This window comes from Cherax quadricarinatus, chromosome 71 (assembly GCF_038502225.1).
Source record: "Cherax quadricarinatus isolate ZL_2023a chromosome 71, ASM3850222v1, whole genome shotgun sequence".
NCBI lineage: Eukaryota > Metazoa > Arthropoda > Malacostraca > Decapoda > Parastacidae > Cherax > Cherax quadricarinatus.
In genome coordinates, this window is record NC_091362.1 from 16,688,562 (window position 1) to 16,705,942 (window position 17,381).

At 41.5% G+C, this 17,381-nt stretch overlaps 1 protein-coding gene across 1 annotated transcript in view; it reads left to right on the top strand.

Moving 5' to 3' along the window:
* Window positions 1-17,082, top strand: part of LOC128700353 (proline dehydrogenase 1, mitochondrial) — an 81,817-nt gene extending 64,735 nt beyond the window's left edge. The window contains exons 3-5 of the mRNA XM_070100075.1: window positions 4,300-4,472; window positions 12,131-12,195; window positions 16,684-17,082. Coding sequence (XP_069956176.1) covers window positions 4,300-4,472; window positions 12,131-12,195; window positions 16,684-17,067 — 622 coding nt within the window. The 3' untranslated portion in view covers window positions 17,068-17,082. The remainder of the gene's footprint in view (window positions 1-4,299; window positions 4,473-12,130; window positions 12,196-16,683) is intronic.
* The last annotated feature ends 299 nt before the right edge of the window (window positions 17,083-17,381 follow it).

The following is a 17,381-nucleotide window of genomic DNA, read 5'->3' on the forward strand; positions in this document are numbered from 1 at the left end:
GCCTTTGTAATGTTGTTGCAGCCTTCAAGATGGTGTTGTAGCAGCCTTCATAATGTTGTAGCAGCCTTCATAATGTTGTAGCAGCCTTCATAATGTTGTTGCAGCCTTCATAATGTTGTTGCAGTCTTCATAATGTTGTTGCAGTCTTCATAATGTTGTAGCAGCCTTCATAATGTTGTAGCAGCCTTCATAATGTTGTTGCAGCCTTCAAGACAGTGTTGTGGCGGTATGAACCTTGGAGACTGCAGGCGGTGGAGCCGGCAGCGCCAGGCACCCAACTATTGATCCAGGGCGAGCATTTAATGCAGTCTAGGCACCGACACACTCCTCTGGGGAGGGTCTGTTGGCAGGTGTGCAAGGGGGGTATGTAAGGGAAATGTTGGGGACGTGACAGAAGTGTCTGAGGGTAGTGTTGGAGGCGTGACAAGGGGTTGGATGGGAGGTGGTGTTGGGGACGTGCTAAGAATTAGTGTGGGGGAGGTGTTGGTGGGGAGCGTGATAACAGACAGAAAAGAGTCGCAAGACTTAGTGTAGGAGGGAAGTATTGTATACGTGACAGGTTAGTGGGGGAAGGTGTGGGATGTGAGAGGAGACCGGGTAACAGCAAGCGTGGTGGGGACGAAGGTTGTGATGGAAGAGGGAGTCGAGTAAGTTCGTGAAGATGGGGGGGAAAGAAGAGGGGTAGTCGAGGGGAAAGGAGAGGAGGGTCGTGGGGAACAGAGGAGGATGGTGGGTAAAAAGTCTGGCTCGTGGTCATGTCTCTTAGTAACATTATCAGTTAACTTCAACCAGCTGTCACACTCCAGTAAAGTTCACCACTGTTATCGTTGACACAGTAAAAAAAAAACCTACATTTTTAAACCTATTTTATATTTCATAGTTCGGTGTGAAAGTTTACATACGACAAAGTATTACAGTGAAGATTGCTGCCCAAAAATAGGTGCATGGTGGCTTAGGAGAAACACGTCAGGCTCTCGGTGAAGACTGACTCACCAACAGGAAATAACGAGTGCTACTGAACGGAGAGGTGAGTGAGTGGGAGTAAAGAGCAGAGTTCTTCAGGGATTGATCTTTGGCTCACTCATTTTCAACATTTAAGTTAATTTTGAAGAGGGATTACTACCTAAAATCGAGAAATTAACTGAGGGCACGAAATTTGGATAAAACATAGCATCCCTAGCTGAATGTAAGATTGCTCAGAGACACTAACGTTAGTCGGTGCACCTATCAGAAAATTGATAGTTTCAGTGTTTACTATTATTTTGGATATAATGTTACCAGGTTTTTGGATATAAACCAGTAGACAAATGACAAGGACGTTAGAAAAGTTATGAGCACTGGCCTTCAGTATACAAACTGTGAACAGTAAACTATCCGAATTCTTGGGCTTGTAGTTAGAAATTGTTGAAACAAAATGGCAGGATCAGTATCGACAATAACTCACTTGTTAGATTTCATCTTGCATATGCTATCCAGTTTTGGTCTCTAAATCACACAAAATCCAAGGTAAAATGGAGAGCATAGAAGGGCAACTCGGCTTGTATCAAAACCAAATGAAAACTCAAAGCATTAAATTGTTCTTACTTTTAAAACAGAAGCTGAGATTTCATTGTCTTTTAAGACACTAGGAACTTAGATACGAAAAACTGCCTGAAGTCGAAAATGATAAAATAAAGCAAAGCAAATGTCATGCAAATTCCAGACAAGAAGCGCAGCACAATGATTGGTTAATGATTTTTTGTGGTTTTATAAACACTAGAATTTACCGTTTTTGAAGTCGTAAGTGCAAAAAAAATAGCCCTTGAAGAACCGGCTGGACAAGCGTTTTGTAAGTATCGGATTCAAGTAGATATTGTGTATGGTCTGGCTGTGATCAGTGTAATCCTGACGTTAGTTCAGAAATTACTTCAGGATGACCGACTGACCAAGGATCACTAGTGGAAGCATTCGTAGTAGTGGTATTATTAGTAGCTGCAGTTATTAATAGTTGCAGTAGCAGTGGTAGCTGTAGCAAGTATATGTATAATTCTTACTTTCCTCTTTCCTATTAAATATTAAAACACGTTTTTGTACGCAAATAGCTCACTTGCATTTTCAAGCTAGCTATATAGCTGGAGAGACTGGAGGACGTGGAGAGGTTTCTGATACACTATCCTAATCTCAACTATCAAGACAGAATTACAAGGAGCTAGACTGTAATTAATGCTCAGCAGATAGCCTCGATATGGGCTGTGGGGTCTTCTGCTATGTACATTTTCCCTGAACATACTGGCTTCCACACGCCAAAACGGTACAACAACCATTTCCCTGGAAGCAAAAGCTTACAATATCTTTTGCGGGGTAAGTGAAAATTTATCTACCCTGACACGTTGAACTTCTGTTATTCATCGGCACGGAAGCTCATTTAAACTTTTTGTGCTCGCTTCCTAGCACGCTTAAGATTATGTAATTCATCAGGGGTAAAGGGGAGTAGAGTTGGGGTAGGAAAGCTGGCTTGTCTACGTGCAAGTTGGCACCGTGAGTGTGGGGTGGCTTGGCACGCTGGTGAGGGCGGGGTGGCGTATTCTCCCCTCATATTGTATACGAGTATATATAGATATGCATGTGTGTGTGCGCCCAAGCATGGCGAGTGACCTGGGAGGTGTATTGTGCGGAGTTATGATCATTGCTATTCCACCACCCTCCCTCCCTCCCTTCCTTCTTCCTTCCCTCCGTTAATTCACTCCTTCCCTCCTTCCTACCTTTCTTTCTCTACTTCCCATCTCCACCGAACACCCGTATCTCTTCTCGCTGCTCTTTCCTGAGGTTATGTGATCAGAGCTTTCAGCACACAATTGAATGGTTCTGGGTTCGATTTCCAGACCCGGTGAAACGTGTCAGCAATTGTGCTTACACCTATCTCTGCTAATCTGCCATTTATTATTATTATTATTATTATTATTATTATTATTATTATTATTATTATTAAGCAATGCTAAACCCGTAGGGATTGTCCAGCGCCTTGGGAAGGGGATGGTAGCTCCAATTCCTTGAATCAGCTTCAGTTCAACTCCCTAGAAGGGGTGGTCTCGCAATAACAAAGGTACCTGGGTGTTGATAGACTGATGTGGGCCGCATCCTAGGAAAAGAATTACAATGAAAATAAAAGAAAACAAAATACGTGTTAGGTGAAAGGTGTGTATCATCTTTGTCATCTAAGGATAACAGTTAAATAGGGTAATCCTGTTTCGTGGTACCAGTGTACCAGTGGATAACATAAATAGGGTATCCCATGATGATCCTTTTCAAATCACTTGTTCTCTCTAGGCTGGAATACTGCTGTACATTAACATCTCCATACAAAGCAGGTGAAATCGCAGATCTAGAGAGTGTACAGAGATCCTTTACTGCACGTATAAGTTCTGTCAAGCACCTTAACTACTGGGAACGCTTGGAAGCACTTGACTTGTACTCGTTGGAACGCAGGAGGGAGAGATATATCATAATCTACACTTGGAAAATCTTGGAAGGAATGGTTCCAAATCTGCACACAGAAATCACTCCCTACGAAAGTAAAAGACTGGGCAGGCGATGCAAAATGCCGCCAATAAAAAGTAGGGGCGCCATTGGTACACTAAGAGAAAACACCATAAGTGTCCGGGGCCCAAAACTGTTCAACAGCCTCCCATCAAGCATTAGGGGAATTGCCAATAAACCCCTGGCTGCCTTCAAGAGAGAGCTGGACAGATACCTAAAGTCAGTGCCGGATCAGCCGGGCTGTGGCTCGTACGTCGGACTGCGTGCGGCCAGCAGTAACAGCCTAGTTGATCAGGCCCTGATCCATCGGGAGGCCTGGTCATGGACCGGGCCGCGGGGGCGTTGATCCCCGGAATAACCTCCAGGTAACCTCCAGGTATCCAGGTATCCCTAAGTCCATGGTCGATCACCCAGCTGTTGGTAACTTCTGGCCGCACGCAGTCCAATGTACGAACCACAGTCCAGCAGGTCAAGCACACAATTGCTGCTCTCAATACCAACTGTGGCAAAGTGTTAAGTTCGTTGAGAGCTGGTAAAGATAACAGTGAAATATTTCTAGCAACTTTTCGTTAAATGTGCTGTATGACCCTAGTTCTTGTGTTCTATGAATTGTGGAACTCGGCATAGCAGTATATATGAACTGTTAATCTGCTGTGGCTCTAATTCCAAAGGAGCACTCCAATGGAAGTAAACCATATTATGATTTTATTTGGCTGTCCAAGATTAAACTTTTTAATTTACGTCGCTGCTAAACATGATAATTTGTTTTTATTTCCTCCACAGGGGGTGTGAGTCGAAGGCGGAAGGGTCGAACAAGATGGAGAGATACACCCCTCAGCGGAGGTTTGCGGATCGTCGCTACCAGGTGTCCAGCGCCAGGACCTATTTCTATGTCAATGAGGCTCAATGCGAGAAGAATATGGAAACATTTATCAACTGTATTGACGCAGTCTCTGGTGAGTGCTGCTCTGAATTATTTAGCCACCTGGGGATAACCCCTCCCCTTCATTAAGGAAGACTTTACTAAATTATCTGAACAGTTAACTAAAGGTATGCAAATTCTTAAAGAAGTTAGGTAAATTAATTTGTTTTCTTATGTGAATTTGAACAAAGTTAGGTTAATTTGCTAGGCTTGGCGTAAAATTAAAAATTTACATTTTTTTTTATATGTAACAACACAAAACAGGAGCAATGCAATAAGCCTATTGGCCACACTATAGAATATAGACACAAGTTCAGTACACAGGACATAAAATTAGTTTGGTTCAGTTTTTTTTGAGTCGTATTGAATTAAAAAGGTACCGATGGGCGAAACGTCTCGCAGTTAAATGCCCTAAATGTTGCATTTGTCATTCCACAATTTGTCGATGTTGCCATACCTGTGTGTTCCTGGCCTATACTAGGCAGGCTCTTTCAAGACATACTTCTCATTCGTATATATGTCCAACCTATTTTTGAAGCTAACAAAGGTCACTACTTAGCAGGTTGTTCCACTCTTCAACGCTCTTTTCCATTTTGTTCCTGTATCTTTTCTAAATTTTAATTTATCTAACTTGAATCCATTGTTTCGAGTTCTTTCTTAGTTAGATATCCTTAGCACTCTACTTAACTCATTAATTTATACTTCATTTCATCTCCCCTCGTTAATTTATTTGGTTATCCTTGGTTCATTTCTACACAATTTAATTATAGAGCATTGCAGAAGTTTAAAATTGTGAGGTCTATAAAATATCTTTTTCAAAAGTGTGTAGGTGAATTCGGGGCTCGCGTCTTCGTATGAAAGATTTCTTATACAGTGTAGTAATATCATCCTATTCTGCATGTTCCCCAATACATCTATCTACTTTATATCCAATTTTAGTATGGAGACAAAAACTGCCGCATAATTTAAATGAGGGCTTATTATGTGTGGAACTGGAGGATAAAATAATCTGTGGACGTATGTTTCTTGTATTTCTTTAAATAAATCCAAACAATCTGTTAGTCTTCTTATGCGCTCTTCATTTTAATTAACCGTTTTCCTTGATGATTCTTATTTATTTTTAAATTTACTCGTCATGGGAAATCAGCTTACGCGGGTGTCGATCATGTGATATATTCAATGATACATTAAGAGCAGCTTTATAACTGTTATTAATAAATTATGTCCATCACAGAAAAGAAAATGGTAAACACATTGAGATTACTTTAATCCCTCTTGTAGGAATTAAAATTTTCTTGATTGTGTACAGGTGAATTGCAGCAGTATGCCCTGTATCAAGTTGATAAGCTGTAAAGCTAATAAACTTAGACACGACTCAAGAAATCGTAATGACACGATTGCAAATAAACCATACCCCCGGCCGGGATTGAACCCGCGGTCAAAGAGTCTCAAAACTCCAGCCCGTCGCAGCTAGCCACAATAAGATTCATCCAACTGGTCACAGAGGTGCCTGTGCTAACCTTCCTATGGTGTAGAAATATACCTAGTTGGATGAATCTTATTGTGGCTAGCTGGTCTAGTGGCTAACGCGACGGGCTGGAGTTTTGAGACTCTTTGACCGCGGGTTCAATCCCGGCCGGGGGTATGGTTTATTTGCAATCGTGTCATTACGATTTCTTGAGTCATGTTGACGGCAGTGAAGGGACTTGAGCTAGAGTTCGTCACGGCCACGCTAGCTGGAGATTCGTCTGTAAAAACTTGCATTTGTGGTCACAGAGGTGCCTGTGCTAACCTTCCTATGGTGTAGAAATATACCTAGTTGGATGAATCTTATTGTGGCTAGCTGGTCTAGTAGCTAACGCGACGGGCTGGAGTTTTGAGACTCTTTGACCGCGGGTTCAATCCCGGCCGGGGGTATGGTAAACTTAGACACGGTCACTTAACAGATAATGACGTTGTAGAGCACTTGGCATCTCTTCACCGTTAATGTGTGGCTGTGTAATGCTACTATTATGACTATGACAGCAGAGACTTGCACACTGATATTACACCTACAGTACTGCAAAACATCCCTAGTGTTTTATTTAACATGTATGCCAGAACAGTATTACCAAATTTTGGTATGTTCCCACATGCCTGCAATAAAGTCAAGATACACCTGCAGAGGGTCCCTATCTCGATTGTTAGCGCATTCAATTCACGCTGAGATCTGGGGGTTGATCCCCGGTACGGTTGGAAACATGAGGACGCATTTCCTTAAGACACCTACTGTCTGTGTTCACCTATCAGTAAATAGGTACCTGGGTGTTAGTCGACTGGTGTGGGTCGCATCCTGGGACAAAATTGACCTAATTTGCCCGATATACTCTGCATAACAAAGGGCTTTCTATATAGTAGTATGTCATTGATGTCAGCTAGGCCTGTATTCCTTGTACATGTACTTGTAGAAATAAATATTATTATTATTACTGTTATTATTAGTGCATGCATGGGTCCTCACCGCTGCCAGTCAATCCCCATACCTACGGCTTACCTATGAAGATTTCAACATTCACATCCTACATTTCCATAAATTAAACTTTCCTGACTCGAGTATGTAACCCACGCTTATAACACTATCTGTACCTCGAATGACCTGTATATGATCTTGAAATCTGAAAATGAATCCTACGCTAATTGCCCTCCTCTCTCCAACACCATTTCGGCTCTCGTTCTTATTCTTATTAAATTTAATGCCCGTGTATTGCACATGGTCATTAAGAATGCAATTCACCTGTACAATAATATTAATTTAAGTACTGAAATATACTGAGTGAAAGTGTCCATTCCTTTGGACATGGTGTATGTTAGTACAGTAGTCAGAAATTATTTTTTTTCTATTGTTGATAGTGTAGGTTTGGGGCGGTATTAATAGTATCTCATTGTCACTAAAAAGTAAATCTAGGAATAAAGCTTTAAGAAAAAATGTTATGGAGATTGGCCATGGATGGTTATTATAGTGAAGGATGACTCAGTGAATCCAGTGTTCATGTTAATAAGGCATTATATTTAAGTCAAAATATGAGGGTTATGGCATTTTATTGAGAAAACCTTCAGTCCATCTTGTGGAAGGACAAGTCAAGGAGGCAAAGTAAACTTTATAGTTATTCTTTCAGTAGAGTTGTAGACAAGTGGGATAAACTCTCATTTAGCGTTATCGAAGCTAAGAAATTATGCAGCTTTAATTAAATAAAGGTTGGACGAATGTCGAGTGTGGATTTGACCTTCCTAACACGAGCCAGTAAGCTCGTTTTTATTCGTGTCCTGGAAATGTGTAATATGGAGATGAAGACAAGCAGAATAGTTATGTACAGTACATCAAAATATAATGAACTATTGGGTTATTGAATTTATTATTGTTGTTCATTTGGGTATACGCTAAACCCGTAGGGCTTGTGCAACATTTGTGGAATCGGAGGCAGTCAGGTGCGATCCAATGAAGGGAAGGGCGGGTTCAATTCCTTGGATCAGAAGCCCTCACCGATGTCAAAGAACCTTCCTTGAGGGTTCTTTGTAATACAAATAGATCTGAAAATGTCAAATATCTGAATCAAGCCTTTTCGGATTAAACATGTCCATGTTTTAAAACACATTTGTCTTTACCTTTTCTCCAAGACGTTTTTTTTTTTTTTTGTCTAAAAATACTTCCATACAATTTTGATGCAATGTAGGCAAAGGGTAGTCATGCCCGCGCTTATCTCCAGGGATAAGATCATGTCTCATCAGATACAAAAGAACAGCTGGCAGTCGGTGCGACTAGGCCAGAGCTCTTGGATCACGCTCGCCCCATCCCATGTGTTGCATCACCCAAGGCCACTGTTTCCTTGACACTTAACCCATTACTTATGCAATTCTAAAGACTTACTGTCTGACTTTTTAAAAGAAATTAACTTATTGCACCAACTGTGATTTTAGTTTTTCTCTTGCATTCTCCCCTACCCCCACTAATCCCTTCCCTTTCACAATCCTGCCCTTCACTCCCTCATCACTCTTGCACATTGATCATTTCGCACATCCTTACTTGCAGCGCTCTGTCCCTTTCAGGTTTAGCACTTAATCTGATTATATTATTATTATGCAACTTTAAACATACTTGTCATTGCAGCTGGTCTCTGACCTCTTTAAAGCACATCATTAAATGCCATGACAACTCACTGAAATATATTTAGATACCTCCGATGGAGTACTGGTCTATATAAAGTTTATGGCTACATTTTTTTATTGGTGGGTTATGTAAATTCTCCAATATCAAGTGAATTTCGCATTTAAAACACATGTATTTTGTGCCATTGGGAAGCCCGTTATTTGGTAACCCTCAGAAAGCAACATAACTCGCCCAAACTTAATAGTTAAATTCTAGGTTAGGTTGGGTTCCGTTTTTTGATGGGTTACAAATAATTTTTTCCCTATATCTCAAAGTATAAGTGTCACAATTACACAACCCACTTAATAATGGAAAATTTGCATGAAAAAATCGCCCATAAACTCAGTATTGTTCGGGGTACCTTATAATGATTATCTGATTAATTTCTCCAAAAATTTCTTTCAGCGCTGGTGTTCTATAATTCGAAAATATTCATGCAACCATTTTCATGTGCGGTGCTCTCATGTCATTGTTAAATAGACCTTTTTTCTAATTTTGCTTTCTGACTATAGCATGATCACCTAAATTTCAACCCCTCAAAGGAGGTTCCTTGAAGCCACTGAAGGCTTTTGATCCAAGGAATTGGATCTTTGCTTCCCTTGGATTACACCTGAGTGCCTCCTACAGCGCTTGGTTGATTATTATTATCATCAAAACTAAGTGCTAATCTCACAAGAGTCATATAGCGGCGCCTGGGGGAACCCCCCCAGGAGCTATATGACCCCTACGGGTTTAGCGCTCGTTATGAATTCTGTTCCGGTGTACTCTATTTGGAAGAAAGTAGGAATTGCTATTAGAAGGTTAGATTGTTATTGGGCTGCGTTATGCCTAGTTTAATTCCATTAAGCACCCAAACCCATCATGTGGGCGGTAGTCAAAAGATTACTGATCCCCGACTTTTTTTTTGTAGTGTAAGTGTCAGTTTGACAGTGTTCATGCACATAGGGCAGTGGTTTACATGCGATAAAGTTAGACTGCTTTGTCTGATTGGCTTCAAGCTTTCATTGCTAGTGCATTTATTTTCTCTCAAAGGAAGATTCGCATTGTTGGTGGGCAATGCAAGTTCCGGTTTGTCATGTTTGGGAAATTGTTTGTTGGTTTCCGTGTGATAACTTGAGAATGACTGCTGATCAGCTTCAAACTCAACGATCATTTATTCTACTTGAGGAGGATTCGGATTATTACAGTTCTTAGCCCTCTTAAGGGTGTGTTGATTTACAGCTCTTGAACCTTTCTTTAAGGTTTTATCAACAGTTGCCAGTCTTAAGTAGTGGGGTCATACAACGCCTGGAGGACTTGTATACAATCAGATTAGATCAAAGGAACGGAAAGATTACCTTAATTCTTGGGTCAAGGTGTTATCGCCACCTCCTGGACCTCGTTGGAGGATTGCGCTGTAGTTAGCTCCTAGGTCTCATTGCCCATTTACAATTTGTTCATGATTGTAACCATTACCTCTGTACCTTGTTCAACTATCAAAACTTTGCGGCCCAGTCCCTGGACCCATTATGTACCTCTGTAATCCTTTGACTACCGCCCACAGGATGGGTATGGGATGCATAATAAAGATATTAAACTAACTTAAACTAAAAGGTTTCTTTAGGAAGTTTAGCTGCTGCTGCTCTGCCTCTTTGAGGTTTCAGTGGTTTAACTACTGTGCTTCTTGTATGGATTGAGGTAAAGGATATGGGGGCTTACCTTTCTCGGATCGCCAGCAACTAAAATGCATCTAATTTAAGACTTTTTACTCTTTAAACAACCACTGAAAGCACCTGTCTGTTACTATTGATTCTTTAAACAACCACTTAAAACGCCTGTCTGTTACTAATCAACTTGCTGGCATGCTTCTTTCATTTGCGATGGCAAAAAGGTGTACACACAATGAAACCTTTAAAGAAAAAATTCCCCTTATAAGTTAGTCATGGGGAAGACATGGGTGAAACACATGCACACTTCCATGCCCAGTTCACACAACCGATACTGCGTATATTTTTGTTCCACTGCGCGCCCTCCAGTCTTGCAGTTAGTTTAGTTTAATATGTTTATTATGCACCCCATACCCATCCTGTGGGCGGTAGTCAAAAGATTACAGAGGTACATAATTGGTCCAGGGACTGGACTCCAAAGTTTTGATAGCTGAGCAAGTTACAGAGGTAATGAATTCACAATTTACAAAGGTAATGAACTCACAATTTACAAAGGTAATGAACTCCAGGTAGGTCTAGTCACAATCATGACAAGTTACAAAGGTATTTACAGATTACAGAGGTACGTAATGGGTCCAGGGACTGGGCTCCCAAAGTTGTGATGGCTGAACTAGGTACAAGGTAATGAACTCACAAGTTACAAAGGTAATGAATCCTGTAAGAATGGTTACTTACGTTTATACATGGCTACAATCATGAACAAATTATAGTGTAATGAGCAATTCACACTTCCACACCCGGTCACAACTGTATTGAGTTATTGGTGCAAATAATTGATTGTTGAGACACACACACACACACACATATACAAATTCATACACACACACACACACACACACACACACACACACACACACATAAACACACACACACACACACACATAAACACACACACACACACACACACACACACACACACACACACACACACACACACACACACACACACACACATACAGAGGTATGACAAAGTTCAGGAAGCAGAGAGAGAGAGGACCCAGTAGCGATCAGTGAAGAGGCGGGGCCAGGAGCTGAGTCTCGACCCCTGCAACCACAATTAGGTGAGTACATACACACATACACACACACACATACACACACACACATACACACATACACACAACACACACAACACACACAACACACACAACACACACAACACACACACACACACACACACACACACACACACACACACACACACACACACACATCACACACATCACACACACACACACACACACACACACACACACACGCATGCACACGCATGCACATACAACAGGCCTAGTGTCTAATCGACATGTGCCTAGGACCAAATGGTAACTCACACACAGGGAAGTCACAGTTTAGCAGTGTGGGAAAAGGGCACAATTGTGAGCTCCATAGTCATCAGCAGAGCTATGAATCATACATTAGACTGATTGAGGTCAGTAGTAACAGCCTAGTTGATTACACCCTAATCCACCGGGAGGCCTGGTCATGGATCGGATCGCGGGGGCGTTGTCCCTTACAACACCCTTCAGGTACACTGTGCTGATTGGAGGTTTCCTATAGAAGAGAGAAAGATGCATAGCTGTAAATGCAGATTTATTATTATTATGATTGTTGGGGGGGGGAGGGGTGATGGGTTCTTCACCCATTGGGAAGATTTTGTTCTGCATGCTCTTAGTCCCAGTTGTCATACTCATGGGCAGTACACATGGTCATGCAGTTATTCTTGTTTTAGTTGCGACACATGGTCATGCAATTATTTTTGTTTCAGATACGGCACATGGTCATGCAGTTATTCTTGTGTTTCAGATGCGACACATGGCACTGGCTTCGCTGCCATAAAGATGACTGCCCTTGGTCGTCCTCAGCTCCTGGTGAGTAACACACACACACGTACTCTAAACCATACCCCCGGCCGGGATTGAACCCGCGGTCATAGTCTCAAAACTCCAGCCCTAACGCGACGGGCTGGAGTTTTGAGACTCTATGACCGCGGGTTCAATCCCGGCCGGGGGTATGGTTTATTTGCAATCGTGTCATTACGATTTCTTAAGTCACACGTACTCTCTCGGCTTGGTGTTTGTTATACATCAGCTAAATTATTCTTACCTGCACAGGTCATACAGCCCCTGAGGAAAATAGGAAGCTTTCGGGTTCAATCCAGGGTAGGGGATTATTATAATCATTACCTAGCGCTAAACCCGTAAGGGTCACCAAGGTAGGGGAGTGTAGGTCAAATTATTATACTATGGCTAGAACATGCCAAACCTATATTGGTCGTACAGCAGTGGGTAGGAGTGAGAGTCAAAATTGGTGCAGTAGGTTAGTTTCCATTAAAACAAAAATAAGATAGTGTAATAAATGTGGGAATGTCAGGGAGGAGGTCGGTTAGATTAATTATCACCACATTCATTGAGGAGCACTAAACCCTTAGGGGTCATATAGCATCTAGGGAAATAGGAGGCATTTAGGTTCGATTCAAGGGGTGAACACGTCCCATTCTTTATATGAAGAGCCCCTCACGAGCATCAAGGAACATTCCAAGGTCACTTAGAGCGATGAATACATTAATCCATATCTCATGAACTAGATTGACTCGTAATTGCTTTATTCAGGACTTTCATTCTGTGAGTTATAATTATAAGATCAGATTTAATCATAGGATGGTGAGAGTAGTTCCGTTTCCTTGGATCAAATGTCTTTCACCAGCACTAAGGCTATGGATACTAGAATACTAGAGAAATCCTTCAGTAATAATGTACAGCAGTATCAACACCAATATCAGTCTGAAAGTGTGTATACTGCTTTAGTGTTGTCGAGATAGGCTATTGAGTATTGACATACATAATTAGCACAGAAAATAGGTTTTGCTTGTCGATTATGATTGTCAGGAATGTTCGTGTTGCTGCTTATGCTACTGAGCGTCTTGATATGAGTAATGCTAGCAAGAATGTCATTATTACTATTATTATTATAATCTAAACTAAGCGTTAAACCACAGGGGTCGTACAGCGCTGCAGGGTAGAGGTTGTAAGGGTGGTGAGTGCTCGATCGCTAGCGCATTCAGCTCTCACACTGAGATCCGGAGTTCGAATCTCCTCCGGTACGGCTGGAAAACATTAGGGACGTGTTTCCATGAGACACCAGCTGTCCATGTTCACCCATCAGTTTAAAAATGGGTACCTGGGTGTTAGTCGGCTGGTGTGGGACAAAACTGACCTAATTTACTCGAAATGCTCAGCATAACAAGGGGCTTGCTATATAGTAGTATGTCATTGATGTTAGCTAGGCCTGTATACCATGCACATGTACTTGTATTAAATAAAGATATTATTTTATTTTTATTTAAAGAAGAAAGTCAAAGAGGGAGACTGTGTTAAAGGTGGGGCCGTCACTGGCAACGTCGGAGGTAAGCAAGAATGTCAGGGGGATTATTTTACGTAGGCTTGCTAACTAACTCGATCTATTTCACTGGGTGGTGTGTCCTGTGAGTTGTATGGACTTTGGGATTGTTTGGACTACAAGTTCGTTGGACCATGTATGGTTTAGGCCAGCAGCGACACCAGGATTTCTGTCTGTTGGGGGATGGGCTTACGGGGGTGACTATCTGGTTGGAAAAGGGCTAGGAGATTTGTTCTGAAGCAACACCCCTCAAGGAAGGTTCCTTGATGTTGGTGAGGGGCTCTTGATTTAGGGAATTGGATCTGTGCTCCAGTTCCCCGAATTAAGTCTGAATGCCTTTCCACATCCCCCCCCAGGCGCTGTATAATCCTCCGGGTTTAGCGCTTCCCCCTTGATTATTATAATAATAACAATCTGAAGCAACAAACATTACAGCAGTACTGTTTTTATTTGGCAGTTTTGAGGGAGTTTTTTTTAAGGGGGCCAAAGCCCCCAAGTCCTCTTGGTGCTGTGGTTATGGTCTGAGTAAATATTGTGGAAAATTGCATTTATCTGAATGTATCATTATGTACATAACAATAAATGAACATAGCTAATTATTTATCAGTTAGACAAGTAGGAATTTGGGACACCTAGGTCGCAAAAATGTCCCCCTTTGTGAAAATTTGTGTGGACTGCCTCCAAGTGAGTCACCTACCCTGGCAAACTCTGTTGACACCGAGCTCTGAGGTGGGTACCTCAGCCTCACAAGTGGCTTATAGGACAGATTTTCACAAATGATTGATGTTGCAAGAAAACTCGCCTGCATGCATGTATAAAGGACTGACTAACTTGGTGTTGCAGCATATATCCTGATCTTCAACTTCCCTAAGCTTAGCCTTAGCCCCTTTGGACTTCCCCTCAGAAACCACGTGCAACCGGGAGCCTTAATTCCTGCAATATTCAATTGTTATTAGTGTCCTGCCTGCACCTCAGAAATTCCTATATCCAAGATAAGATAAGATAAGATTTCGTTCGGATTTTTAACCCCGGAGGGTTAGCCACCCAGGATAACCCAAGAAAGTCAGTGCGTCATCGAGGACTGTCTAACTTATTTCCATTGGGGTCCTTAATCTTGTCCCCCAGGATGCGACCCACACCAGTCGACTAACACCCAGGTACCTATTTGCTGCTAAGTGAACAGGACAACAGGTGTAAGGAAACGTGTCGAAATGTTTCCACCCGCCGGGAATCGAACCCGGGCCCTCCGTGTGTGAAGCGGGAGCTTTAGCCACCAGGCCACCGGGCCTAGTATAACTATGCAGACACGGACACTAGCTTCCAGACTGCCAAGAGACACTGGTACTTACTGGGCATGCTCTGCCTGTTGCACACTAGCCCCACAGAGAAAATTCGCTCACAATCTCCCCAGACACTGGCCAGAAATCTACGAGATATAGTGGAGGTCTTGTCTTACTGTATTGGCCTGACAGAGGTCGTCATCTACGGTACATCGAGGTGCTTCTACCAGATTTCCCCAGGTCTCAAATGTGAAGACACGTGGGGGGCGCCGTCTGCTGATCACGGCACGTCTTGTTCAGTTGGTGTCTGTCTTAAGAAGGACGCTATTGTGTCTTTGAGACCCGCGCCTCGTCATTCAAGCTAGGGCTGCCAGTTCTCCCTAGCTAACTTAACCTAGTGTTTGCCTACATTATCGGCCTATTACTACTTATGTTAAGGTCTTAGGTCTACATTATTATTATCTACAGTTGCCTTAGTAAACCTAATATTAGTGTACTAACAGTAAAACTACCTACTCCTTCCCTGAAGGGTAAATCTATAAATTAAATAAATGCCTACCAACAATCCATGCCAAAATAGAGAGAATGCTGTTTGTTTGGGAGGGTTTAAGGGCCAGCCAGCTCAGCCGTCCCATTACGGCCATGCTGGATCTGTCCTGTGGAACTTTAGGGACCAAATAAATTTCCACACCCTTCGATACCTACCACTGTCATATCCACAAGTCGCTCTGGACCTATTAATTACCAATGAAATATGTATAACCAGGAATACTGGTAAATATATAAATTTTGTGGACTGTATATTAAATTAAAAAATGATTATATATAAACACATATACATAACAGAAGGAAAATATCTTAATATCACTCACCAATCTAACTAGAGATTAACTTGTATCATACTCAGAAAACCTCACCGTCTATGAAAATAACACTGACCAGGTTACTACATAAGACTTATCTGAGGTTCCTGGAGCTGTCTTGTCCAGTCGTCTGATATCTCAGGTTATGCAGGAATGCACATCCAACAATTTCACCTCCTATTTGAGAGGTGTCAGCCCAATTTTAACCTCTAGAGCACGAAAATTCCTTCCCATTACACTAACATTGTATCCAATTCAAATTAACAATGGAGACTGTCCCTTCTCCCCAGGCTCAGTTTCCCATTTTTTATGACATAAATGTTATTAAATACAGTATGGCCATCTATATACATATAAATACTGAATTTCTGGAAAATATATACAGTATTTTCCACAAATATATTCAGGCAGCGGGTTTATTAAGAGGCAGGGCTAGGAGCTGAGACTTGACTTCTGCTACCATAAAAATGTAAGCATGTATGCACACACATGCACGTGACCTTTGTGAAAGAAACGTCCCCCCACACAAACTATGCTGTGCAAGATGACTCACGAAGTCGTAATGACACGATTGCAAACAAACCATACCACGGGTGGGGTTTGAACCCTCGGTCGGGAGTTTTGATACTGACCGCGGGTTCAAACCACACCCTTGGTATGTTTGTTTTTTATGCTATGCAACTTGCACTACACATAGGTGACATATGTACATATATAATTGCATTTTTTTATTTGCCCATTTTGGTGATTAGTACATTGTGCTCTTTGTACATTTTTTGTTTTTTTTAAATAAAATTCAATTTTAATGTATTTACAGATGCAGCTTTCAGAAGTCATAGCTCGAGCCCGGCAGTATTTTACCCAAGTAACGGGAGAATCTGGCCCCATCTTGTTCTCAGATATAAAAACAGACGTGTTTGAAAAACGGTTTCGGGAAGAAAACATTCTGACAGATAATCCTGCAGTAAGAAAGTGGTTAGACAGCATGACCTACGACAAGAAGGGTTTAATTCATCTTTTCTCCTGGTCGGGATTGATTGATGCTAACATCCTTTTAAGTGATCTGTTTCATGTGCCCAGTCTTAACTCTGGCCACATGGAACCCATTATCTCAGCACTGACAAGGGAGGAAGAAGAAATGTTTAAAAATATGATGCGTCGGCTGCATACCATTTTCCAGGCAAGTTTAGAATTGTTATAGTTTAGATTGATTCTTAATTTTTGAATGCTTATAATTATAGTATTTTTTTTTTTGTATTTTCCTTTCTTTAGTACAGAAAATATAGCAAGTTCTAATGGCAGTGAAACTATTTAGCATTTGATGTGTTAGGCTTAAAGCCTGCAAAACAGGCACAAAAAAGTTGATTGGACAGTTTATTTAGTACATTTTGCTTGGAGATCAAGCTTTCTGAAGTCTATTGACAATGATTCATGCGGAGCCCAAACGTTTTGACTTCAAAATGCTTAGTCTCTATGTAAAACATAATTTTAATAAATGTTCATTCCGCTGTTGTG